At 41.0% G+C, this 27,496-nt stretch overlaps 1 protein-coding gene across 1 annotated transcript; it reads right to left on the reverse strand.

Moving 5' to 3' along the window:
• CARD6 (caspase recruitment domain family member 6) lies at positions 1,544-15,455 on the reverse strand. Its single transcript, XM_005694755.2, has 3 exons — positions 15,144-15,455; positions 13,012-13,560; positions 1,544-4,703 (listed from the first exon to the last, which is right to left on the reverse strand). The coding sequence occupies exons 1-3, from the start codon at positions 15,424-15,426 to the stop codon at positions 2,398-2,400; spliced, it is 3,138 nt and encodes a 1,045-aa protein (XP_005694812.2). The 5' UTR covers positions 15,427-15,455; the 3' UTR covers positions 1,544-2,397.

The following is a 27,496-nucleotide window of genomic DNA, read 5'->3' on the forward strand; positions in this document are numbered from 1 at the left end:
CCCCTTTATAAATAGTCCCTTTATTAAACTCTCCTCAGATTGTCCAGTTTGAATGTACCCTGTACGTATCATTAACCCCAGATAGATACACAGTCGTTGGTGACAATTACCCAACAAGTTCTGTTCTACAGGAACTAATCTTGAAAAAGGATATGGAGAAAAGTTTTTAAAAACAGTCCTTTTCTGCTCATTTTGGATGTTTAAACAACAAAAAATTTATTTTCAGTGAGAAACTTCACTTTTACACCAAATATTTTGTAATTATGAATTAGTTATGCTTTTTTGCCTGCCAAAAGACAAAAATTCATATGCACTGTCCTCTATTTCTTTCTTCACATTTGCAGAAATCTTGAGAGAGGTTAAATACACTCTAAATACACCATGTTGATTATTTAATACATGCACAAACTAATGAAGGATACCTACTGCAGTATGAGAATATTCTCAGAGATTATTTCTTTTGAAAGATCATTTCTCATCTGTTTGTTAGTAGGATTTCTTTGTAGGTGTCTTTGAAGACAATTTTGGTGTTTTTTTTTTTTTCCCAGAAAAGACAAGAGGCTATTTTAATACTTATAACTAATATTAATTTTATAAAGGTACAAATTCAAAAATCAGGGCTCTTAATTCAACTTATAAAACTGATTATTTTATTTCTAAGTTTAAGTAGATTTTAAAATACTCAATTTAAAATTTAAGTAGATTTAAAATTAATCTACTGAATTTTAACAGTTTCCTTTAAACTGGCCTTTTATTAATATTTAGTGTCACTCATAAACTTAATTAAACTTCACTGAGATTTTATTTTTAATTATATAGTTAATCCACAGTGCTGTGTTAGTTTCAGGCATGCAGCAAAGTGAATCAGTTACACATATACATTTATTCACTCTTTTTTTTATTATTTTCCCATATAGGCTATTACAGAGTATTGAGAGTTCCTTGTACTATACAACAGGTTCTTGTTATTTATTTATTTTATACATAGTAATATGTATATGTCAATCCCAATTTCCCAATTTATTCCCCCCTTATCCCCTGATAACTGTAACTTTGTTTTCTACATCTGTGACTCTTACTGTTTTGTAACTAAGTTCACTTGTACTCATTTTTTTAGGTTTCACATATAACAGAAATCATATATTTGTCTTTCTGTGCCCTTACTTCACTCAGTATGACAATCTCTAGGTCAATCCATGGCACTGCAATTAAATATTTTAAATTTAATATTCCTTCTACTTAATGCTTCTAACTAGTAGAACTTAACCTAATGTTTAGACAATGATGAATCTAATAAATTAAAATTGAAAATTCTGCAACTCTTAAGTTCTCTTATACATTTCAGTGCTTTTTACAAACTTTGTAAACCTATCTTAAGCTTTTCAATTTAATAAAATTACTACTCTAAAATTAAAAATTCAGTTTTACAGTCTAAGTTGGAGTCATGAGGTTAATGTATCAGATCCTCAAATTAGTCAAATTATCTTAACTATGACAAATATTAAATATTTAAAATATGAAACATACACAATCACTCCAAAAGTTTAGGCAAAATAATTAAATTTATTGGTTGTTAGTTCATTATTTCTATATGTAAGGGGCAAATAAGCTTTATCATCCAAGCAATTTGGGGCTATTATTGCAAGCAAGTTGATTTTAAAATTTCAAACAAACAGGGTTATCTGCTTAGTGACTGATATCAAACATGAAATTTTTGACCGAAACATCCCTAGAGCAGCCAACATCTAGAACAATTTTTCTTGCAACACTGAGGGTATTTGTGCCCTATTTTATGATCACCTTGAAATTAAAGGCTTCATCCTTACTTTCCTCCAAGTGAAAGAGTTTTATAGCCTCTATTCCCTAGGTTCAAGTTGTGCATGCTTAATCGCTTAGTCATGTCTGACTCTTTACGGTTGCCATGCCATCCTCCAGGGGGTCCTCCCAACCCAGGGGTCAACACAGGTCTCCTGCATTGCATGCAGATTCTTTACCGTCTGAGCCACCAGGGAAGCCCAAGAATACTGAAGTAGGTAGCCTATCCCTTCTCCAGGGGCTCTTCCCGACCCAGAAATTGAACCAGGGTCTGAATTCTTTACCAGCTAAGCTACCAGGGGTTCAAGTTATATACTGCCAAATATTCAAGGTTGTATTCAATTTATTATTTACTGCTTGATTCTATTTTTTATTCTTTTCATATTTTTCCCTTTTCTTTATGGACATAATTCTCATAGATATTTTTATAATATCCAGTTATGCTGTATATATCTTGTTTCCTGTGTCATGCTAATGATAGTACATTTTTACCATCACTGCCACTCTCCTCCAGGTTACCCTATATATGATAGCAAAGGCCTGGGCAAAGAATACATTTCATGGGTCCCTAGAGTAAACATTTTAATGCTTCCCTCCCTTCTTGGGCCCTGCTCTTGGGTGATATGCCTTAGCCTGTGAAGGAGCAGTATGAGATGACTTGGGTTGAGTGGGTTTGGGCTGAAAAGGTTTAGATTGGGAGGACTGGGGCTGGCATGGCTTGGGCTGAGTGGGTTTGGATGGAGAGCTTTCAGCTTGGGGGGTCTGGTGCTGAGTGGGTTTGGTTTGAGTGGGTTTGGTTTGAGTGGGTTTGGGTTGAGTGGGTTTGGGTTGAAAGGGCACAGGTTGGGAGGGTTTGTGCTGGGACTGTTTGACCTGGGGTGACTTGGGCTGATTAGATTTGAATTGAGAGCTGGGCAAATACATGCTGTAGGACATAGGATGGAATCCTGTTTGGAAAGATGAATTTGAAGGCCCACCTTGTGTCTTCAGCTTAGCTCCTCGCTGAGAGGCAGTCCTTCTTGGGTTTTGTGTGGCTCCTGCTGCTTGAAAGGCCTGATGGTGAGGATTTTCAATATGGGGTTTCGTTCTCATGAATGTTCTAATTGTCTCTGTTGGCCTTGTTCCCCAGGCACTGACTTGCCCAGGCTTTCCAACTGCTCCTCTTGGCCGTGAACCCAGGGAATGGAGGTGACCTCCCTGGGAGTCCTCTTTCCCAGATCTTTCGAGGGTTCCCATTGTCTGTGGTCTCTGAGGCCAGGGCGGTATAGGCTGAGAAATGGGTCTTGGTGGTCTCCCAAAAGTTCTACCCATGTGATGTCTCCAAGGAGTTCCTGAAAATCTCATAAATGTTTCACCTGAATAAAATCTCTGGGGCTGGAAATATTGAATTCCAAAATGTTTGCCTGGACTATGTGCCCTTGTATTCTGAAAGGGCAAAGGATGGAATCTCTTAGGCCTCTGCTGTAACCAAAAGCGGGAGCCCATAGCCCAAGGGGTTGTCAAAGAACCACGGTTAAAGTTACCTCCAATTCTGGCTGGTGAAGGATGGAAGTTTCTCAGAGGAGGCATGAATATTGGGGTGAGATGGAAATTCTGACGATTTTGGCTGATCTGACAACTAATCTCAGACATCTTAGCGGGGCTTTCAGATGAGATTTTTGGCGGACTGTGTCTTTGTGACCCCTCATCTTCAGCTGTTCCAGCCAAGTCTTCACTAGGGGAAACTTGAATCCCCTGAATGTTCTCAAAGTCTTGGTCTACCTGTATCCCCAACTCTCTGGCCAGGGGGGCCATGTCTTCCACAGACACACATCTGAGTGACGAGGACATCACTTCTTGGAGGGCAGCTTGAAGACCCTCCATGTTCCTTCCTCTCTGCTCTACTTCCTCCTCCTCCCAAAACAGTAGCTGTGATGGCTTCAACTTCAGGACCCTCTGGAAAACCTGAGCCTCTTCACTCTCCCTGGCCTGGGGACTGAGGACAAAGTAGCATCTTTCAATGGCAGCTTCTCCTAAAAACATTAGCAAGTGCCATTCCTTCTCACCTAGGCAGTCAGTGAAAAAAAACACAGCCGAGGAAACCTCCATCAAGAAACCAAACTGTGTCCAAAAACTTTCTAGATCTCCACGAAGGTTGGCCACAGCAACAGGCTTCTGGGGGAAACTGGGGTTTTCACTTAAACCTCTGCCATCAGGAAAACACCATGTTATCTCAACCAGGCCATCAGAGATCTGCCGGGGAAGCACCTGAACAGGCAAGTCCTGATGAAGAAAGATTTTGTGTGATTTCAGATGGGCAGGGCTGAGCAGGGCATTGAGGACTCTGGACTTGGAAAAGCTACAGTATCCTAGACGCACAAAAGAGATGACAGGCATCTTCATGAGAGTCAAAACCTTTTCTGTATCCCCTGTAGGTCCTCCTGAAGACTGTGTTGACTGCTCCTTCACAATGTCCTTCATGGCCCCTAGCATTAAAATGCTTCTGTTGTTCTCTGCATCTGGCAGTAGCAGGGGAAGAGCAAACTGGCAATGATACATGTTTGACATGACTTCACGTTGCAAAGAGCTGTGTGAAGACAGCAAGGAGGCGCAAAGGACATCCAGGGGGTTAATGGTTGCTGTTTCTCTAATTTCCAAGTTCTCTACTCCAGTCAGCAGTTCCCCTTTGCTCTCTTCACCCAGAACCTTGGGTCTGAGGACTGAATCTCTGGCTGTCGCATCCAGTGCTTGAACTTTCATCAGGAAGTTCCAAGCCAAGTCACCCGGAGTCTCAGGCATCCACGTACATCCTCGGTCTAAGGAGAATTGTTTCACGAAGTCTGGCAGAAGCTTTCTGCTTGTGTCCAGGTTTAAGCAGGACATGACATTTTTAAACACATTTTTTCTTTCTGTAGGAAAAAAAAGATATAGTCAGTGAATGTCATGCTCAGCATCTAAGCTTCCTTCACTGACTTTTAAAATTAAGTAATTGATATTTTCTTCGGAAAAAAGATGATCCACCATCTGTCTGTTCTTTTTGTGGTTGAGTAATATTTCATTGTATATATGTTCCACAACTTCTTTCCTCATTAATCTGTGGATGGAGGAGGGATGGAATGGTGTAGGAGATGGGAGGGTGGTTCAGAAGGGAGGGGTCATATGTACATGTGGCTCTTTCCTGTAGATGTATGGTAGAAACCAGCACAATATGGTAAAGCAATTATGCTCCAACTTAAAATAAATTTTTCAAAAGATGAAACAAGTAAAGTGAAAGTACTGTTTCATCACCCTGCCAAGCCTACTTTCCTTCTAAGAGATATGTCAACATGGTATATGGTACGTTTCCTTCTCTTCCTTTTTCAATACTTATGTAGAAGTACATATGTAGTAGATATGTGTATGTACTTGCATACGTAGAAGTACACAGTTTGGTATAATGGATGCTATTTTATTCGATAAATGATATTATACCAAATGATTTTCCAACTTCTTTTCACTCAGTGGTATTCCTTGCAAATTCTTCCAAGTGAGTATATACAGAGAACTACTTAATTCATTTTATTAATCCATTGTACTTAATGGTTTGGAAGAACCACTATTTACTTGACCATTGTCTACTGATGATCATTCAGGTTTTTGAGTTTTTTGGCTATGTTCATATGCAGTAATGAAAAAGCCTGTTAATGCTTCTTTATACATATGTATAAGGAACTCTCTAGGTAGATACTGATTTATTTATTAAATGTTAACTCTTGCTAAAGTTTGGAGAAATGAAAGATTTTGTCTTCGCAGAATTTACATGTTGTATATAATTTCTCCTGATGTCATTTTCTAATTTATCTTCTAGCCACTTATTGAGAAGACAGAGATAGTGCTAAGTAGAGAAAGAATATCAGAGAGCATTTTCTGCTCCCGATGGATAGTAACATAGCATAAGCTTCTTGGATCCCTTGTAAAAATAGCCTAGAAGAAACAGTAGACATGAGAGAAAGTGTAGGTTTCAAGAATTAACAAAAGGAACTCTAAGAAATCCTTCGACAGTCTGAAAGTTGCTTGAACTGGTGTATCTGATGGGTAAGAAGGTGAGGGAGGAGTTGAGGTCAGCATGAAGGATCCCCAAAGGAGGAAGAGAGAAGTGAGGAAGTGAGAAAAGGGATTGCAGAAAACATATAAGTTCTGCTCTGGCCTCTCCCCTGCCTATCCCCCACTTTTCCTTAGGACACCCATCCTCTGTTTCTTCAGCACAGAAATTGGTACCCACATAGCCCAAGCCAGATGCCAAATGTTGACAAGGTAATATTAGGCTACAGTGGAATAATACAGTGATATGTCTAACAAGCACAGAGATGAATGAAAAATTAAGAAGCAATAATTTCTAGAACCCAGTATCATTTTGTAAATTAAAAATTCATGAAAATAGCCCAGGTAAGGCAAAAAGAAATGATTGGAGATTTTAGCTGCCACCCACTGAAACAAGACAGAGTTTTTCATTTGAATCCCACAGTTGATCAATGGAGACCCACTCCAAGATGACCCAGATGTTGGACATAGAAAATAAGAATTTTAAAGTAGCTATCTTAACTATTTTCAAGAATGTACAATAATATAAACTCATAATGAATAATTTAATAGATATTATCAGGAAAAAAGAAGACAGCATTTAAAAATGCAAATTCTTGAACTGAAAAGCATAATATCTGAATTTTTTCAAAAATCAGTAGATGGACTTTAAAAAAGACTGGAAATGACAGAAGAAAAATTCAGTATACTTAGAGATATAGTGATAGAAATGATCCAATCTAAAGAATAAGAATAAAAATACTTAAAAAGAAAATGAACAGAGCCTCAGGGACCTTGGGAAAAATGTCAGAAACTCTAACATACATGTACTTGGAGTCTCAAAAAGAGAAGGGGGAGCAAGTGGGACAAAAAACATTTGGATAAATAACAGCTGAAAATTTTCCAAATTTGGCAGGGGGGAGGAGATTCCAAATTTAGAGGTTGATAAACCCTACGTAAGATGAAAACAAGAGAATCACACCTAGACACACCAGAGTTAATCACAGAAAACATTTTAAGGAAAACATCTTGAAATCAACCAGAAGAAAAATAGTACAACATAAGAGGGAACAATGATAAAATGACAAGAATTGCACTCATCTCACACGCTAGTAAAGTAATGCTCAAAATTCTCCAAGCCAGGCTTCAGCAATATGAATCGTGAACTTCTAGATGTTCAGGCAGGTTTTAGAAAAGGCAGAGGAACCAGAGATCAAATTGCCAATATCCGCTGGATCATCGAAAAAGCAAGAGAGTTCCAGAAAAACATCTATTTCTGCTTTATTGACTATGCCAAAGCCTTTGACTGTGTGGATCACAAGAAACTGTGGAAAATTCTGAAAGAGATGGGAATACCAGACCACCTGACCTGCTTCTTGAGAAACCTGTATGCAAGTCAGGAGGCAGACCTGAACATTGAAAAACAGACTGGTTCCAAATAGGAAAAGGAGTATGTCAAGGCTGTATATTGTCACACTGCTTATTTAACTTATATGCAGAGTACATCATGAGGAATGCTAGGCTGGAGGAAGCACAAGCTGGAATCAAGATTGCTGGGAGAAATATCAATAACCTCAGATATGCAGATAACACCACCCTTATGGCAGAAAGTGAAGAAGTAAAGAGTCTCTAGATGAAAGCGAAAGAGGAGAGTGAAAAAGTTGGCTTAAAGCTCAACATCCAGAAAACTAAGATCATGGCATCTGGTTCCATCACTTCATGGGAAACAGATGGGGAAACAATGGAAACTGTCAGACTATTTTTCTGGGCTCCAAAATCACTGTGGATGGTGATAGCAGCCATAAAATTAAAAGACATTTGATCCGTGGAAGGAAAGTTATGACCAATCTAGACAGCATATTAAAAAGCAGAGCCATTACTTTGCCAACAAAGGTCTGTCTAGTCAAGGCTATGGTTTTCCCAGTACTCATGTATGGATGTACTCATGAGAGTTGGACTATAAAGAAAGCTGAGCACAGAAGAAGTGATGCTTTTGAACTGTGGTGTTAGAGAAGACTCTTCAGAGTCCCTTGGACTGCAAAGAGATCCAACCAGTCCATCCTAAAGGAAATCAGTCCTGGGTGTTCACTGGAGGGACTGATTTTGAAGCTGAAACTCCAACACTTTGGCCACCTAAAGACCCTGATGCTGGGAAAGATTGAGGGCAGGAGGAGAAGGGGACGACAGAGGATGAGATGGTTGGATGGCATCACCGACACGATGGACATGGGTTTGGGTGGACTCCGGGAGTTGGTGATGGACAGGGAGGCCTGGCATGCCGCAGTTCATGGGGTTGCGGGGAGTTGGACACGACTGAGCAACTGGACTGAACTGAACTGAGCATCAGAAAGAATGGAAGCCGAATAACGGAAACGATATCCATCATTTCTGAAGGCAAAAAGGCACCAGTCTAAAATTCTTTACAGGAAAAATATTCTTCTGGATTGAAGACAAAATGAAGACATGTTTCAATAAACAAAAAATAAATAAAATTCTCCAGGCTAACAGGGAATAACATCAAACAAAAACCTGAATCTTCGGGAAGAAGACAGAGCAGAGAAAATGATAAATTTATGGGTTCCTGGACTTCCCCTGGTGGCGCTAGTGGTAAAGCACCCACCTGCTAATGCAGGAGACGTAAGAGACCTGGGTTTGATCATTGACTGATCCCAAATAGTATAAACTAGAAGGGAGAGTGAAAGTGCAGTCGCTCAGTCGTGTCCAACTCTTTGCAACCCCATGGACTGTAGCCTACCAGGAAGAGAGTTGATTACATAACCTATATCCGAATTGACTGTATACATTGCAGAGCAGACAGGCAATGCCTTAAGTCTTCCTGAGACTTCAATATGAGATGCAATGATGGGGTGAGGAGAGAGGGGAAGAGAGTGGCCTAACATTTAACATGACATAAAGCATTAAGATCCTTCTGCTTTGAATCAGATGTATTTGATTTTTTCCCCCAGTTCTCAGCTGTATAGACAAATATTACAGAGGAAAGAGACAGAGCATAGCCATAAATTTTTATTAAAAAAAATTTTTTATCCTCCAGTCAGCTAGAGTGGATTGGAAACCATTAGAATCATATACAGTCGTAACTGCATTATTATTGAAATTTTCTTCTGGTTTCCTAAGGCTGTGTCAAATACAAATTGGCACTTGCCAAGGGCATTTTTCCATCCACCTCTTTGGAGATTGAGTCCTGTGCTGCGGCAGGTATTGACCTTCAACATGCTCTGAAGGGGGTTCAGGGTGGAGAATGAGGCACTTTGTTGCTGCAGGAAAACTGGTGGAACAGGCCTTTAGATGGTTAGATATTTTCAGGAACTGATTTCAGTATCCCAATCCTTATACTTTCTCATATCCAGAAAAGCACTCAGTCCCCTCATGGTGACATCAGCTCCTGGTGGCTAGCAGAAAACTTTTTGTAAAATAAGTGCTTGATTGTGTGAACTCCTCCTTCACCAAAAATCCCATATATTGACCTTCCCCCACTACTCCGTTGGAGCAGTTTCTCAGAGCTATCTTAAGTGCTGTCTACCCAACTGCCATCCTCATTTTAACTCAAATAAAACTGAACTTGCAACTCTCATGTTGTGCATCTTTTTTTATTCAACAAGTGTTAGATTGGTTGCAAAACTAGCCCCAAGTAATGGCTTTCCTGGGTTTCCCTGGTGGCTCAGATGGTAAAGAATCTGCCTGCAAAGCAGGAAAACCAGGTTTGATCCCTGGTTTGGGAATACCCCCTGGAGGAGGGCATGGTAATCCAGTCCAGTATTCTTGCCTGGAGAATTCTATGGATGGAGGAGCCTGGCAGGCTACAGTCCATGGGGTTGCAAAGAGTCGGACATGACTGAGAGACTAACACACAATGGCTTTCTGGTATCCACACGTTTTGTAATATTACTTTGCAAGAGATGCAGCCTATTCTTCCCCAACCCTTTAAGCTTTGTGACTTGCTTTTGCCAACAGAATGTGGCAGAAGTCAAACAGTGTTATGGATTGAATTGTATCCCCTACAAAAAGATGCTAATTCTCCCAGTACTTCAGAATGTGGCCTTATTTGTGAATAGGGTCATTACAGAGGTCATCAACTTAAAATGAGGTTGTTAGGGTGGGCCCTAATGCAATTTGATCAGTGTCCTAATTAAAAGAAGAAATTTGAAAACAGACACACGCACCAAAGGAAATGACTTGAATACACAAGGAAGATGGTCTTCAAGGCAAAGAATTCCAGAGGCTCCTGGAAGCTGGGAGAGAGAACTGGAACAGGTCCTTCCCTAATGTCTTCAGAAAGAGCATAACCCTGCTAACACCTTGGTTTCGGTCTCTACCTCCATATCTGTAAAACAATATATTTCCCATTGTTCTAAGCCACCTTTTTGTAGTATCTTACCGTGGCGGCCCTAGGAAACCTATCATACAGATGGCATGATAGTTCTGAGTCTAAGCCTCAAAATGCCTTCAGGACTCTGTCTCTGTCTCTCTGACTCCTCTGCTCTCACTCTAAGAACATGCCTGACATAGTCTGAGAGTTAGCCAAACTAGCTTGTTAGAGGGCATGGCAATCCACTCCAATATTCTTGCCTGGAGAATCCCATGGGTAGAGAAGCCTGGTGGTCTACAGTCCACGGCATTGCAGAGAGTCAACTGAATCAACTGACCATGCATGCACAGCTTGCTAGAAAATAAGAAATGAGCCAGTAGCTAGCTGACCACTGATACAGAAGTAAACCCAGAGAAGACCAGAAGAATGCCTGCCAACTATAGACACATAAACAATTATACACTCTTATTGTTTTAAGTGACCCTAATTTTGAGGTGCCTATTAATTTATTATGGCAAATAAATAACACAGAAAAAAACATGCAAAACAAAAACCAAAACAATATCATGCAAGAAACACATAATATTAGAGTGTTACCTATGGAAGATGGTGAATAAGGAATGGAGAAAAAAGTCAAGTAGAGTAAACAAAAGGAGGGGGTTGCAGAATAATGCTGATGGTATGCAATGAAAAAGTAATTCAACCCTATGTAACTACTGTAATATATTTAAAAAATTAAGAATGAGGTCTAAAAGCAACTATGAATTGGGAAGGTATAGGGAGTAGGGCAAGAATTGTGTTATAGGTTGAATTATGTACCCCTCAAATTCATAGGTTGAAATTCTAAGACCCAGTATCTCAGAATGTAATGGTATTTAGAAATGGAGTCATGGTAGATGTATAATGAGTTAAGATGAGGTCATTACGGTGAGCCCTGGTCCTATGACTGTTATCCTAATAAAATAAGAAAATTGGGAATTCCTTGGTGTTCCAGTGGTTGGGATTCTGAGCTTCTCCTGCAGGGGGCTTGGGTTCCATCCCTCGTCAGTTCAGTTCAGTTCAGTCATTCAGTCATGTCCAATGCATTGTGACTGCAGCACAGGGAACTATTAATAAGACTCTGCAAACTGCATGGTGCGGCCAAAAAACAAAAGAAAAAGGGGAAATGTGAACATAGAGACATGAACCCAGGAAGACATCCATGTGAAGATAAAGGCAGATTGTAGGGGATGGGGGGCAGAGTGCTTCCACAAGCCACAGAATTCTAAAGATTTCCAGCAAAGTACCAGAAGCTAGGAACAGACTCTTTCTACAACCTTCAGAAGGAACCAACCCTACATACACCTCCAGACTTCCTGCCTGCAAACTGTGAAACAACATATTTCTATTGTTTTTTGTCTTGCAGCCATGAAATTAAAAGATGCTTGCTCCTTGAAAGATAAGTTATGACCAACCTAGACAGCATATTAAAAAGCAGAGACATTACTTTGCCAACAAATGTCCGTCTAGTCAAAGCTATGGTTTTTCCAGTAGTCATGTATGGATGTGAGAGTTGAACCACAAAGAAAGATGAAAGCTGAAGAACTGATGCTTTTGAACTGTGGTGTTGGAGAAGACTCTTGAGAGTCCCTTGGACTGCAAGGAGATCCAACCAGTCCATTCTAAAAGAAATGAGTCCTGAATATTCATTGGAAGGACTGATGCTGAAGCTGAAGCTCCAATACTTTGGCCACCTGATGCGAAGAACTGACTCACTGGAAAAAACCCTGATGCTGGGAAAGATTAAATGCAAGAGGAGAAAGGGACTACAGAGGATGAGATGGTTGGATGGCATCACTGACTCAATGGACATGAGTTTGAGCAAGCTCTAGGACTTGGTGATGGACAGGGAAGCTTGATGGGAAGCAGTCCATGGGGTTGCAAAGAGTCAGACATGACTGAACAACTGAACTGAACTGATTGTTTAAGCTACCAAGTTTGTGGTACCACTGTTATAGCATCCTAGTAACCAGGTCAAGGTGTGCAGAGGAGGAAATTACTCTTTTCAGACCCATAATTGGATTATGGATTTGGGCTGAATGTGAGTTGGTAGTTACCTTCCCTTTCTATATTCAGAACTTGGTGGTGTTTATTTTCCCAGACAATATCTCTCCAAATTAAGCATTTCTCATATTTTGAATTTTCATTAAGAAATATTCAAATTCAAGGTACTGGTATAATCTTCCTTACTGAAATGGCATATTTGGATAGCTCAAGCCAAGCATTATTTTGGAACCTTATCCATTTACAACAAATTTCTCTCCTGTTTCTGCTTCAGTAGTTAGGTCTATAATCTCCATATTCTATTGGTCACAAAGGTTCTAAAATGATTTAACAGACTTAAGCTGAGGTATAGAAGGCAACAGCTAAAATGAGTGGTTAGCAACTTGTTATATGTGTGATGGAGGTGACTGCAGAAGCCTAATACTTACTTTATCTTATACTGTCCACTTGGAGAAGGGCATGGCAACCCGCTCCAGTATTCTTACCTGGAGAATCCCCATGGACAGAGGAGCCTGACGGGCTACAGTTCATAGGGTCACAAAGAGTTGGACACGACTGAACGAACTTTGCACACACGCACATACTCTCCACTATTTCCAGGTCCAGGGTTTTCCTCCCTGTCAACACCCACCTCTGAGGAAACTCCAAGTTAGAGAAGTTCAAGGAATTTCTGAGGAGCGGCTTTTCTGCTTCTATGTGGTGCCCTTCCTCAGTCCCCTCCCTGTTATGATACTGCAATCAAGATTTAAGTTTTTGCTTAAGTAACTCTACACACATGATTCCCATACCTTCCATACTTTTCTCCTCTTCCTCCTCCAATGACATGCCAGTTTCTGGATCCTCATAATTCTGTTCTTCATCAGAGAACTCTGTGGTTTCAAGGTACACAGAATCCTCTCTGCCATCATAGAGGCCTCCTGGGTCACTGTAAGCCTCCTCTTCCAAGGTGATGTTTGCATCTTCAGAGTACCCCACAGATTCTAGATAGTCCTCTTGTCCTAAGTATAAAGAATCATCTGGCTCCTCATATCTCTGTCCATCCTGTAAATACTGAATAGTTGCTGGATATTCATACTCAATGATCTCAACTGACTGTGGCGATGTGCATTTTGATGTGTTATCTTCCTTCTCATTTTCCTTTGAGGACCAAGCAGTTTCCTGATAACTAGTTTTCTTGTCTGTGAAAGACTCAGAGGTTTCTAAATCCAAGCATTCTTTCTCTTGGAAGGACGTGGTGATCTCAGGGTTCTCAGGCTGTTTCTCTCCAGGAAGGAAAACAGCTTCCTTTCTTGCACCTATCGGTAGAGGTGGCTCTATATACTCATGTTTCAAAACTTCTGGAAAGAATAAGAAAGTTTGAGAGATTTTTATTTTCTCTCTCGAAATGAACAGATGTTATATTAGGGAGTTTCCATGACCTCAAAGCATCATCTATTTCACTAGATGATAGGAATACTTACATAAATGGCAATAAATCAGCTCAGAACTTTCTTTCTCCCACTGAAAAATATCAGATCACACTCCTGCCCAGCTCAAAAGTTTGAGTGTTTCACAGCAAACTCAAAGGGTAAGTGGATGAAATAGAAAACTTGAATCCTTTGTGTACTTGTGGATTTACTGTAACCCAAAATCAGGCTTCCCTGGTAGCTCAAATGGTAAAGAATCTGCCGGCAATGCAGGAGATTTGAGCTCGAGCCCCGGGTTGGGAGGTTCCTTTAGAGAAGGAAACAGCAATCCACTCCAGTATTCTTGCCTAGAAAGTCCCATGGACAGAGGAGCCTGGTGTGCTGCAGTCCGTGGGGTTGCAAAGAGTCAGAAACGACTGGGTGACTAACACTTTCAATACCAGCTCAGACTTCCTAGGGTCATTACTAATGAAATTTGAACCAATAATTTCTAATGAAGAATTGAAAAGCTCTTATTTAGAATAAATCCTGGAAATACTAAGACCTATATCTCTAAGCATATGGGTCCTGTACTGCATTAGAAACCATTAGCATTAATATTTTTATCTTAGCCTCTGCCTCTCTGTGCTGCGCTTAGTTGTTCAGCTGTGTCTGACTTTTTGCAACTCCATGGACCAGCAGGGGCCCACCAGGTTCCTCTGTCCATGGAGGTTCTCCAGGCAAGAATACTGGAGTGGGTTGCCATGCCGTCCTCCAGGGGATCTTTTCAACCCAGGGATAGAACACAGGTCTCCTGCTTTGCAGGCAGATTCTTTACCATCTGAGTCACCAGGGAAACCCAAGAATACTGGAGTGGGTAGCCTATCCATTCTCCAGGGGATCTTCCCAACCCAGGAATCAACCAGGGTCTCCTGCATTGCAGGCAGATTCTTTACCAGCTGAGCTACCAGGGAAGCCCTAAATGCTCCCTATTTGCCACTAATTATCATTGAACATTGAAAAATTAGCATTTGACTTGGTCCAGAAAATGAGGATTCTGCTGGCATTCTACTTACAGAGAAAATGAAATTGCTAATACACCACATATGTGTGTCAAAAGTTATTTTCCCTCTATTTTCAAAATGGCCATACTAAGTGAAAGACGCATCTTTTGGTCTTAAGGTTGTTAATACCTATGAATTCACTTACTTGATAAAGAAATCCCAATGTATCACTAACAGTAGTCTCTTTCCACTGTATTTCGGGATGTCACTGTCAGAACAGTAAGACATTTACACCAGCAAGAAAACTGCTGGTTTTGGATTGTGTTTGAATAAAAAAGTTATAAATCCTCCAGAACAATAACATACATCATTCCCTGCTTTTTAAATCTTGGACACTTTTCCCTTTTATCATATTTCACTGAAAATTATCTCCAGGAGAATGACAAATGAAAATAAAGAGTAGTCATTTTCTTTTTTTCAGGAAAACTGCCTCCTCCCTCTTGGCCCAAAAAGTGTAGAAATTCAACCTACCGTGATTTAAGTTGCAAATGGTAGCTGACTGGGAAAAAGTATTAAACAAACAGTTGAGAAAAAGCTGACAGCTCACTTCTCCCTTTTTCTGTACCAAAATCAACAGCTTCCGACTTTTCTTCAGGGGATCTGTAATAGTCTCCAGAATCTCATACTCTTCCTCAGAAATCAGCTTCCGAGAGGTTAACGTATCTAAGACACAATCAGGATCCTGTTGTAGGATTTCTAGCAACTTTTTTCTTTCTTTTTCTATGATCTGGGATGGAACACTGCCAGTAGCCATTGTTCCTGTTTTCTGCAGACCAGGAAATGAACTACGAAACTGTTTCGATGCAGAAACACAAGTTAGGTTTTGCTTTTTTTTTTTTTAAAGGCAGAGTAATGCTTTTTGGCAAAGATTAACCATGTCGGTGACCTTTAGTGTTGGAGAGAGCAGATAGAAACAAGCCAAACAGTTCGGGGGAATCCAGCCATGAGCCCCCACAGATCCTGGATCCCTATAGATTACTTACCCTTTTTTTTTTTTTTAATGACTTGTCTCAGTTTCATATGGTTTAGCCTCCAAGAACTCTTTCTCTGAGTAGCACCTCTTAAACTTCAGATTCCTTGCTCTGCAATAACAAGATTATGAATTGATTAACCCTTTTGGAGAGAAATCTGTCAATATGCAGCAATAAATAAATAAATGTGACAGATAAAAATAAAAATTAAACCATTCAATGCAGCAATTCCACTTCTAGGAAATTATCTTTAAAAATAATGAGACAAATGACCAAAGATGGATGTGCAAGAATCTGCACTTTCATATTTTTATAATAGTATAAAAATGAAAGTAACTCAAATTTCCACAAATTGGGATTTATGGAACAGATGTTGATACATCAACAATGGTGTTACCAAGTAAAGTCTGGCTGCTCATCGCTCAAAAACCAGTAGGTGAAAGTTGCTCAGTCGTGTCCGACTCTTTGCGACTCCTTGGGCTATACAGCCCATGGAATTTTCCAGGCCAGAACACTGGAGTGGGTATCCCTCTCCAGGGATATCCGTTCCCTTCTCCAGGGTATCTTCAGGGATTGAACCCAGGTCTCCAGCATTGAAGGAGGATTCTTTACCAGCTGAGCCATCAAGGGAGCACTGGAAAGACAAATATTGATAGAAAGGAAAGTTGTTTTAATCAGAATGCCAGCAGTCTGGGGAGATGGTGGACTCAGTGTCCTCCAAAAACTGCTCGGAGGATTCTGGTTGGCCACGAAATTTTTATAAGAAAGAGGGGAAGTAATCTCAGTTAACCATTGAAATAGGGGGTCAGAGTTGTTGCCACCTCCCTCTGTGTGTAGACTTGTGGGCAGACCAGTCAACTTCTTAGATTTTTCTTTAGAGGTTATCTTGTTCACACAGTGTATTTGCAAGATTATATTAAACAGGAAGCTAGCCAAGAGATCTGATCTTCTGTTAACTACTTATTCTTCATTTCAACATCTTTGATGTATGGAAAGAACCAATAGATTAGGCAAGGTATGGAGTGATCAAGATTTGAAAGTCATGCTAGGGCCAGAGGCAAGTAGAGTGTGGAGTGCCAGGTTTAAGGCTAGTGACAAGGCAAAAGGGGTCTCCTGCAGAGAGCTCTTTCCTAAAAAGAGCCCTTTCCTGCCAAAAGGTGCTTACAAATCTCCACTTGTCAGAACATCATTCTGAAACTGTTTGGTACCATTTTGGAGGGCTCCAACAAGCTCCAGTACTGGAGTACTTTGTGTCCCAGCAGAGTAAGAATTCAGAGAGAACCAAAGTGATAGGTTGCCGGGGTCCAGCCCCGGTGGATCCAGGGAATTCGAAGCGGGGACGGCGTTGGTGAGGGAAAAACTTATTTATTTATTACCATAAGATTAGATTAGGAAGAAATAGTATAGTAGGAAAATTAAGTGGAGAGAAGAGGCTGATTAACTTGGGTTACGTGGAAAACCAATAAAGTTCCAGACAAGGAGCTTGCACCATCTACGTTAGGCCGCAGGCGCCCGTTTGAATATCGGAGAGTGCCCCGCCTTGGGCTCTCTCTCTTACAGATCTTAAAAGCCGGGACAAGTAAGTAGACATGGTGAGCCTCCATGCCCCAGATGGGAATTCAGCCTGAAATTAGAGTAAAGAGGAGACAAGGGGGAAACCAGTTCTTCCAATGATTGCCGCCCCCCATTGTTCTTCAAGGCCTTTTATACTTTTGATTATACATAGAGATCAATGGGTAATACAAAATTATGTAGCATTAGCAGCCCAGACTCTTTCTGTATATCTTTTGGTATGCAAAAGGTCTCAGGTGATTTACATTATTTCTGGCCAAGAGGCTTGCTAACACTTTTTGGCTCTCTTCCTTAATGAATGTTAATTTCGTTTCCCCTGAAGTGTTTTTCTTTCATCTGCATCTCCTTAAAGCACTAAAGTTGCATCTCTATAGAACAAAGGTGCAGTGGGTTATAACAAAGAAGGTACTTAACTCAAAGACCTAATGTTGCTAATACCAGGTCTACTACTTGTTTTTCTATATACCAACTATATCTAAAAATAAAGGATATGAAAATTTGGCAGCAACTATTGGCTCAACAATGAAATGCTTAATCAGTTTTATTCTAATGATCTTGACACCTCAGAAGCCCCTGCATTCCTAGGATGTTTTAAGCTTCCTGTGCCTCTCGAGGATGGGAGACTGTAAACAATCACATGCGCAGCTGTACGAGTCCTGCAGGCAGGCTAGAAAGCCATCAGAGGGGTTTTTGGATTGAAACACTCGTATTATGCCCAGGAGATTTGTTATCTAAAAGCTCTAAATTAATTTTTTTTCCATAAAAATGTGGTGGGGGGACAGCCCCCTGTTAATGACGGAAGAGTAGGTGGAAAGCATAACACAGTAAAGCAGGCAGACTCTGGTCTTGAGGGGTGGATGCTCAGGAAATTCCAGGGGGAACCCCTGAAGTCTGATCACGTCCTTGCATTTTGTCAGGATTCCTTCCGCATGACCTTGTCACGGGTGGGATTCCTCACGCTGGCCCCCGGCAATAGGTAACAAGTGATTTATTAGGTAAGGATGCCTATGAGGCTTACAAGTGGAAAGGAAAGCGTGGCATGCTCTGAGAACTTAGTGGGCTATAGTTTTATTTATTCATTTATTTTGGGTCTCTGTTGCTGCATTCGGGTTTTCTCTAGTTGTGGGAACAGGGGACAACTCCCTAGTTGTTGTGCATGGGCTTCTCATTGTGGTGGCTTCTCTTGTTGCAGAGCACAGGCTCCAAGCACACAGGTTTGGCAGTGGCGGCTCCCAGGCTCTAGAGTGGGGGCTCAGTAGCTGTGGCATATGGGCTTAATTGTTCCAAGCCATGTGGAATCTTTCCAGACAAGGGATTGAACCCATGTCTCCTGCATTGGTAGGTGGATTCTTACCCACTATACCACCAGGGAAGTCCTATAGTTTTCTAATCAAAGGAAAAGTGGGGAGGGGGAAAGACCAATTTCCTCCTCATTTTTGAGTAGACATTATGCTTGCATCATCAACTCCTCCAGGTTGGGCAGTTTTCTTGCCCCTACATGGTCAAACCAGAATTGTCATGACACTATGGAAATGGCCTCAGTACAATGAGAGTCTTTACTTTGAAATGTCACCTTTTCATAAATTATTGTTCTTCATGTGTGTAGAGAGCATGCCGTCACTGGGCAGAACAGCATTGTTTTATAGTTTTAGGGCATGACCCATGCTTCTGCATGATTTTGTTGCTAAGCAATCCACTTGGGTTTGTGGTTACGCTGACCTGTTTTCTTAAGTGATCATTAACTTATGGGGGTCTCCCATACTTTTTTCTTTACATACAGTCCTCTAGTGGGATTAACTCTGACCCTATCAATTCTGTTTCTATGGGATTATGGGCCAAAGGCTGTCTTTTGTAACTTCTTCATACTGACAGAGGGTGCCGTATTTTTAGAGTGGAAGATGTCAGATGGGTTTGTAGCATCTCTTTGCCTACAGTTTTAGTTGCCCACTTACATATGCAGACAGAACAAGCTACAATTATTTTTCTTTTAAATAGAATGTATATCTACATATACATATTATATACATGCACTATATATATTAACATTTTAAACAAAACTGGAATCTATAACTTGCTGTTTTCCATAATAACGTATCATGGATATCACTACTTGTCAATATGTGTAGATTTACTTCATCCTACAATTATTTCATGTCCACCAAGATATAGATTATTATTGAAACAGGGAACCAAATTCTGTTCACAGAGCCAAAGAATGGAATTCACAAACTGGAAAACACTCATGCAGGCAAAGTTTATTTTAAAGGACAGAGATACATAGCCCTCAGCATAGACACTGAGAAGGGGTGAAGAGACCCCAAAGACAGGAACAACAGCAGTTTTTATATCTTTATTAGAATTGATCTATTCATTTTTGGTTGGCTCTGGGCCAAAAGCATGTAATTTCTGACCAATCAGTTTAAATGTTGCAATGTCCAATTTGCCATTTTTATGGTTTTCTTTTTTTTTTTTTTTTTTTGGTTTCCAGTTTCTCTAGACATTGTGACACCATCCCTTGACCCTTTCTCAAGACCCCAGACTATTACTTAGAGACCAAATGTATGTTTAGGAACTAATGGTCCACCTGCAGTTTTTCTCCTTGATAAACTGGACAGCAATTAACGATTGTCTTGTCCTGGGTCTGAATGTTTTATGACCCTCCAGACAAGGGTGGCATTCCTTGGAATGCCTAGAAGCTGAAGCAGTAAATATAGCTCGGAGCTAACAGAGCAAAATGCTTATGTGAGAGAATTAAAACTGAAATTTAAGAGAGAAACAAGGCTCTGACTCTACACTGACTGCCTAACAATTTCTGCCTCATTATGAGCCATAGAGTTAATCCCATTCTCTTAAGGCCAGTTCTTGGAATTGTACTGGCCATAGATTCAGTATTGCTCAAGATGGAACAGTTTATATTATGGCTACAGTCAGTTCATCATGCAGATGGCTTTTTCCCACTGATGGCAGTTACAGTATCTGTAAAACAACTCAGGAATGTGCATCAGACACCGAATCTGTGACTCTGCTGTCCTAATCATTAATGGCTTGAGTTTGCTCTTTTGTGACTCAGGGAAGCCTGGAAGACTTCAGTTTTCCTATAAACAAGAGGCAGGAGACATGGAGGGGCCTTGGTGATTGGGATGGGATGGGGCAAGCTGAGTTCTGCTCAGTTCCAATGGAATACCAAAATGAAGTTAAAAACGATGAAGTAAATCTACACATATTGACAAGTAGTGATAGAAATGATATATTATTAAGGAAAATAGCAAGTTATAGATCCCATTTTTGTTTAAAAAGTTAATATGTATAGTGTATATATACTATTTGTATATATAGATATACATTATATTTAAGACAGCCAGGAAAGAGATAACACAAATGTACCTCTGGTATCTCTGATTGATCTCAGAGAGGCAGCAGTGAGTGGTGGTATAAAAGGAAATCTAAATCCCCCACCCAGGAATTGAACCTTGGGTAGCCTGGATGAAAATCAGGATTCCTAGCCACCAGACCAGCAAGGACTAGAAGGTAGAAGCTATTTTTCCCTGGTTTTACCCCAGTGAAAAAGCATTTCTCATGCAGGCAAAAACTATAAATGCAGGTACAAAGTTTATTATTAGAGACATACACAGCACAACAACACACAGGAGAGCACACAGAGAAATAGCTTGTTAAGACAGAAGCAAGGCAGAGATACACCTGGAGAGAAAGGTTGTGAGCTTCCCCACTAGTGAGGAGGAGCTCAGTAAAGAAGCAGTTAAGTTATTTATATAGAACATTTCTTCCAGGTCTTTTTTTTTACCCTTGGCCAATTGTTCTTTTTCTTTTTTCCACACCTGACCCACCCTTGGACCCTCCCAGACATGCATGTGCAACTTGTTTCCAAGATGGATTCCAGTCCAGAGGCCTATGGGATCACATGTTAGCATCACATATTATGGGGTGGCATCCCCTCCTTTTTGACCCCCAAGGAGCCTTTCTGGCCACATGAAATGTCTCCCTTGCCCCAAGGATGGGAAATATATGACTTCCTGATTCTTTGCTTAAGCAAGGTTTAGCCCTTCTCTGTTGCTACCATGACCGTTGTCTTAAGGTGTCCACTGGACACAAAGCCTGACTGCTCACCCTGTATCTGTTGTTACTTCCATTTTGGGAGGGCACACAGGAGGATGGCTGTAAGTAACTAACCTGGAGCCCACCTGTCCTGTTTCTGGAAATGCAAACAGGAGACTAGTTGCAAGTGTCTAGCCTGAAGCCCACTTTTTTCCTGCCCAGAGATATGTAAACAGGAGGCCAGTTGTAAATGCCTAGACGGGGGCCTGTCTCCTGCCTCATGGTGATATGATAACAGCAGGATTAAAACTTCTACTTTAAACATTTCTATTTATTTTAACACTTTTTTGTTATCAACAGAATTTAATTTTCTAAAAAGTTATATGGTTGGTTTTTATTTTCAGTTATAGATCTGCAGCAATCTTCTTCTGAGGATGGCAAGAAAAATAGACATTTCAACTGTGCCTTTAGATTCGCAATCAGGTTGATGAAAACAAATAGTCCCAGGTCATTCACCCTAAAACCAAAGTAAAGAAACAGTCAGCCAACCAGAGGTGCAGAATTGGTATAGAATTTAAAGGCTCAAGAGACAGTTTTCTATGGTAGTTAACCTGGGGTATCCTCTAATGCACATTAATGAAGTCTCCTTTATGTACAGTTGGGAAGGTCCCCTGGAGGAGGAAATGGCAACCCACTCCAGTATTTTTGCCTAGAGAATCCCATGGACAGAGGAGCCTGGGGGGCTACAGTCCATGGGATCGCAAAAAGTCGGACACGACTGAGCGACTAATATTTTATATATATAATATATATAGTTCACAAGAACCTGAAAGCAATATAAATATCAACAGAATACTGGATGAGCAAACTGTAGTATTTCACGTAATGTAAAAGACAGTATTCAAAAAGAATGAATTTCAGTGACCCACAGTATAGATAAATCATCATAGCATTAAGGGGAAATTTTAAGTCCCCAAATATTATATGCAGCATAGCACTCTCCTAAAAGGCTCAAAATAATGGAAATACAGACACATAGAGATTTTAGAAATTCACATGAAATCAATGGAAACAGTGAGAGACTATTTTCTTGGGACCCAAAATCACTGCAGATGGTGATTGTAGTCTTGAAATTAAAAGACACTTGCTCCTTGGAAATCAAGATTGGTGGGAGAAACATCAATAACCTCAGATATGCAGATGACACCACCTTTCTGGCAGAAAGTGAAGAACTAAAAAGCCTCTTGATGAAAGTGAAAGAACAGAGTGAAAAAGTTGGCTTAAAACTCAACATTCAGAAAACTAAGATCATGGCATTCGGTCCCATTACTTCATGGCAAATAGATGGGGAAACAGGGGAAACAGTGACAGACTTTATTTGGGGGGCTCCAAAATCACTGCACCCCAAACCAGTACTCTTGCCTGGAAAGTCCCATGGATGGAGGAGCTTGGTGGGCTGCAGTCCATGGGGTTGCTAAGAGTCAGGCATGACTGAGCAATTTCACTTTCACTTTTCACTTTCATTCATTGGAAAGAGAAATGGCAACCCACTCCAGTGTTCTTGCCTGGAGAATCCCAGGGACGGGGGAGCCTGGTGGGCTGCCGTCTATGGGGTCGCACAGAGTTGAACACGACTGAAGCGACTTAGCAGCAGCAGCAGCAAAATCACTGCAGATGGTGACTGCAGCCATGAAATTAAAGGACGCTTGCTCCTTGGAAGAAAAGCTATGACCAACCTAGAGAGCATATTAAAAAGCAGAGACATTAGTTTGACAACAAAGGTCCGTCTAGTCAAGGCTATGGTTTTTCCAGTAGTCATGTATGGATGTGAGAGTTGGACTATAAAGAAAGCTGAGTGCAGAAGAATTGATGCTTTTGAACTGTGGTATATGAGAAGACTCTCGAGAGTCCCTTGGACTGCAAGGAGATCTAACCAGTCCATCCTAAAGGAAATCAATCCTGAATATTCATTTGAAGGACTGATGCTGAAGCTGAAACTCCAATACTTTGGCCATCTGATGCAAAGAACTGACTCATTTGAAAAGATCCTGATCCTGGGAAAGATTGAAGGCATGAAGAGAAGGGAATGACAGAGGATGAGATGGTTGGATGGCATCACCAACTCAATGGACATGAGTTTGAGCAAGTTCTGGGAATTGGTGATGGACAGGGAAGCCTGGCATGCTGCAGTTCATGGGGTCACAAAGAGTTGGACATGACTGAGCAACTGAACTGAACTGAAATTGATATAATAACAAGAAATGAGAAGGAAATGAAATTCAGAAGGATGGCTACCTTAGTTGGGGGAGGCTGGGGATGGGATGGGAATGGGGGACAGGGAAATTATGGAGTTAGACATATAGTATCATCTGGGGTGAGTTTATAGGTGTTTATTATATTATTAAAGGTAAATAGTTAAACATATAACTGAAAGTATACCATGTTTGTGTTACTGAGTCCAAGCTTGCTCTGCTCGGCACATGACAGGCCAATGAATCTGAGAGATGAAGTGTTGAGGCAAGAAATACAACTTTATTTGGAAAGCCAGTTGACAGAGAAGATGGCAGACTAATATCTCAAAATAACAATCTTATTGGAGTCTGGATGCCAGGTTCTTTTATAGACCAGAGACGGTTACGAGTTGAGGAAGTAAAAAATCCTTTATCTTGAATTCCCTTGAATGGCCAATCTCAGGGAGGGGATCTGTTCATCTCTTCATTCTCGCAGCCATTCACAGGCGAGCAGGGTCAGATTATCTCCCGGTGAGCTGAACAAGGAGCAGGGTTCCCTGAGGCAGACCATTATGTATAATTATAACAAGCCAGTCAATCCTAAAGGAAGTCAACCCTGAATATTTATTGTAAGGACTGATGCTGAAGCTGAAGCTCCAATACTTTGGCCACCTGATGCGAAGAACTGACTCATTGGAAAAGACCCTGATGTTGGGAAAGATTGAAGGCACAAGGAGAAGGGGATGACAGAGGACGAGATCGTTGGATTGCATTGTTGAATCAATAGACACGAGTTTGAGCAAACTCTGGGAGATGGTGAAGGACAGGGAGGCCTGATGTGCTGTAGTCCATGGGGTCACAAAGAATTGGACACGATTGAGGGACTGAACAATAATAACAAAAGCAACAAAAAGACAAAGGTTAAAATCAAAGAAACAGATCTATCATGGAGTCAGAACTGGCTCTTCCTTCCAAACACTTGGACTAATGCTGAGCATGTAGTTTTACTAAAGTGCCACCTCTCTGGACACCAGTGCCAAATCAAATCCCTCAAATCCCCAAGACAAAGATTTGGGTGAATTACTTTGCCAGGCAAAGGAGGACTTCTGCATCAAAAAACTGTGTCTCTACCCAAGGGAACTTGATGAGGGGTTTTTATAAGAGGGGGTTTCAAAGCTGGGGTCTCTGACAAGATTAGGGTGTAAGCAGGATTTACACTACCTTAATTTCATCTCAGGTGGTGAGTCTCCTAATCTTGATGAGCTTCTCGGTCCCTTTAATCTTGCTTCCTGTGGTTTCTTGGCTGCCTCTCCCTTCATTGTGGAGGTTTAGTAGCTAAGCTGTGTCCCACTCCTTTTGAACCCATGGACTGTAGCCCGCCAGGCTCCTCTGTCCATCTGATTTTCCAGGCAAGCAAGTGGGAGTGGCTTGCCACTTCCTTCTCCAGGGGATCTTTCCAACCCAAGGATTTAAGCCAGGTCTCCTGCATTGTAGGCAGATTCTTTACCAACTGAGACACTAGAGAAGCCCGTGATTAGAATTGTTCAAATCTGCCCTTTGGAACTCAGGGAAAATAATGGCTGGAGTCTTGCCTACAAGAAATGGGGGATAGAAAGACCCCATGCTTGGAAGTCCCACAGGGCTCCACTCCGTTTCAGTATTAGAAACTAAGGATAATGATTCTTTAAATTTTAGGGACCCTAAAGGTTGAAAAAGAATAAGAAAAGCCTTCAGTTCAGTTCAGTCGCTCAGTCGTGTCCAACTCTTTGGAACCCCATGAATTGCAGCATGCCAGGCCTCCCTGTCCATCACCCATCCCGGAGTTCACGCAGACCCATGTTCATCAAGTCCGTGATGCCATCCAGCCATCTCATCCTCTGTCGTCACCTTCTCTTCCTGCCCCCAATCCCTCCCAGCATCAGAGTCTTTTCCAATGAGTCAACTCTTCGCATGAGGTGGCCAAAGTACTGGAGTTTCAGCTTCAGCATCATTCCTTCCAAAGAAATCCCAGGGCTGATCTCCTTCAGAATGGACTGGTTGGATCTCCTTGCAGTCCAAGGGACTCTCAAGAGTCTTCTCCAACACCACAGTTCAAAAGCATCAATTCTTCGGCACTCAGCCTTCTTCACAGTCCAACTCTCACATCCATACATGACCACTGGAAAAACCATAGCCTTGACTAGACGGACCTTAGTCGGCAATGTAATGTCTCTGCTTTTGAATATGCTATCTAGGTTGGTCATAACTTTTCTTCCAAGGAGCAAGCGTCCTTTAATTTCATGGCTGCAGTCACCATCTGCAGTGATTTTGAAGCCCCCCCCAAAATAAAGTCTGACACTGTGTCCACTGTTTCCCTATCTATTTCCCATGAAGTGATGGGACTGGATGCCATGATCTTTGTTTTCTGAATGTTGAGCTTTAAGCCAACTTTTTCACTCTCCTCTTTCACTTTCATCAAGAGGCTCTTTAGTTCCTCTTCACTTTCTGCCATAAGGGTGGTGTCATCTGCATATCTGAGGTTATTGATATTTCTCCTGGCAATCTTAATTCCAGCTTGTGCTTCTTCCAGTCCAGCATTTCTCATGATGTACTCTCATGATGCATATAAGTTAAATAAGCACTGTGACAATATACAGCCTTGACGTACTCCTTTTCCTATTTGGAACCAGTCTGTTGTTCCATGTCCGGTTCTATCTGTTGCTTCCTGACCTGCATACAGATTTCTCAAGAGGCAGGTCAGGTGGTCTGGTATTCCCATCTCTTTCAGAATTTTCCACAGTTTATTGTGATCCACACAGTCAAAGGCTTTGGCATAGTCAATAAAGCAGAAGTAGATGTTTTTCTGGAACTCTCTTGCTTTTTCAGTGATCCAGCAGATGTTGGCAATTTGATCTCTGGTTCCTTTGCCTTTTCTAAAACCAGCTTGAACATCAGGGAGTTCACAGTTCATGTATTGCTGTAGCCTGGCTTGGAGAATTTTGAGCATTACTTTACTAGCATGTGAGATGAGTGCAATTGTGCAGTAGTTTGAGCATTCTTTGGCATTGCCTTTCTTTGGAATTGGAATGAACACTGACCTTGTCCAGTCCTGTGGCCACTGCTGAGTTTCCCAAATTTGCTGGCATATTGAGTGCAGCACTTTCACAGCATCACCTTTCAGGATTTGAAATAGCTCAACTGGAATTCCATCACCTCCACTAGCTTTGTTCGTAGTGATGCTTTCTAAGGCCCACTTGCCTTCACATGCCAAGATGTCTGGCTCTAGATTAGTGATCACATCATCATGGTTATCTGTGTCATGAAGATCTTTTCTGTACAGGTCTTCCGTGTATTCTTGCCACCTCTTCTTAATATCTTCTGCTTCTGTTAGGTCCAGACCATTTCTGTCCTTTAACAAGCCCATCTTTGCATGAAATGTTCCCTTGGTATCTCTAATTTTCTTGAAGAGATCTCTAGTCTTTCCCATTCTGTTCTTTTCCTCTATTTCTTTGCACTGATCGCTGAGGAAGGCTTTCTTATCTCTTCTTGCTATTCTTTGGAACTCTTGCATTCAGATGCTTATATCTTTCCTTTTCTCCTTTGCTTTTCACCTCTCTTCTTTTCATAGCTATTTGTAAGGCCTCCCCAGACAGCCATTTTGCTTTTTTGCATTTCTTTTCCATGGCCTTATATGACATTAAAAATTAACTTTAGGTTAAGAGTTTTACAATGTGTCACAAAGGTATGGGTTTCAAGAGATGTACCCTACTTAATATCAACAATCTGATTGTCCATTTTAGTAAATCTGCCACCTTTTTTTTTTTTAATTCAAGTTGGTTGGTAAGGTATTCTAATAACCAGCTTCTCAAACTAGATCTCCTCTCCACGTGTCCCCCAATACCATCCTCTCCCACAATAACCTGCTCCAGTTCTCAAAGATGATGGGAAAAAAGGTGTTTCTCTGAAGCTGGATATTTTACAGTAAAATTTAAATTTAAGGAAGGCAGTTTAAATTCAG

This window comes from Capra hircus, chromosome 20 (genome assembly GCF_001704415.2).
Source record: "Capra hircus breed San Clemente chromosome 20, ASM170441v1, whole genome shotgun sequence".
Taxonomy (NCBI): Eukaryota; Metazoa; Chordata; class Mammalia; order Artiodactyla; family Bovidae; genus Capra; species Capra hircus.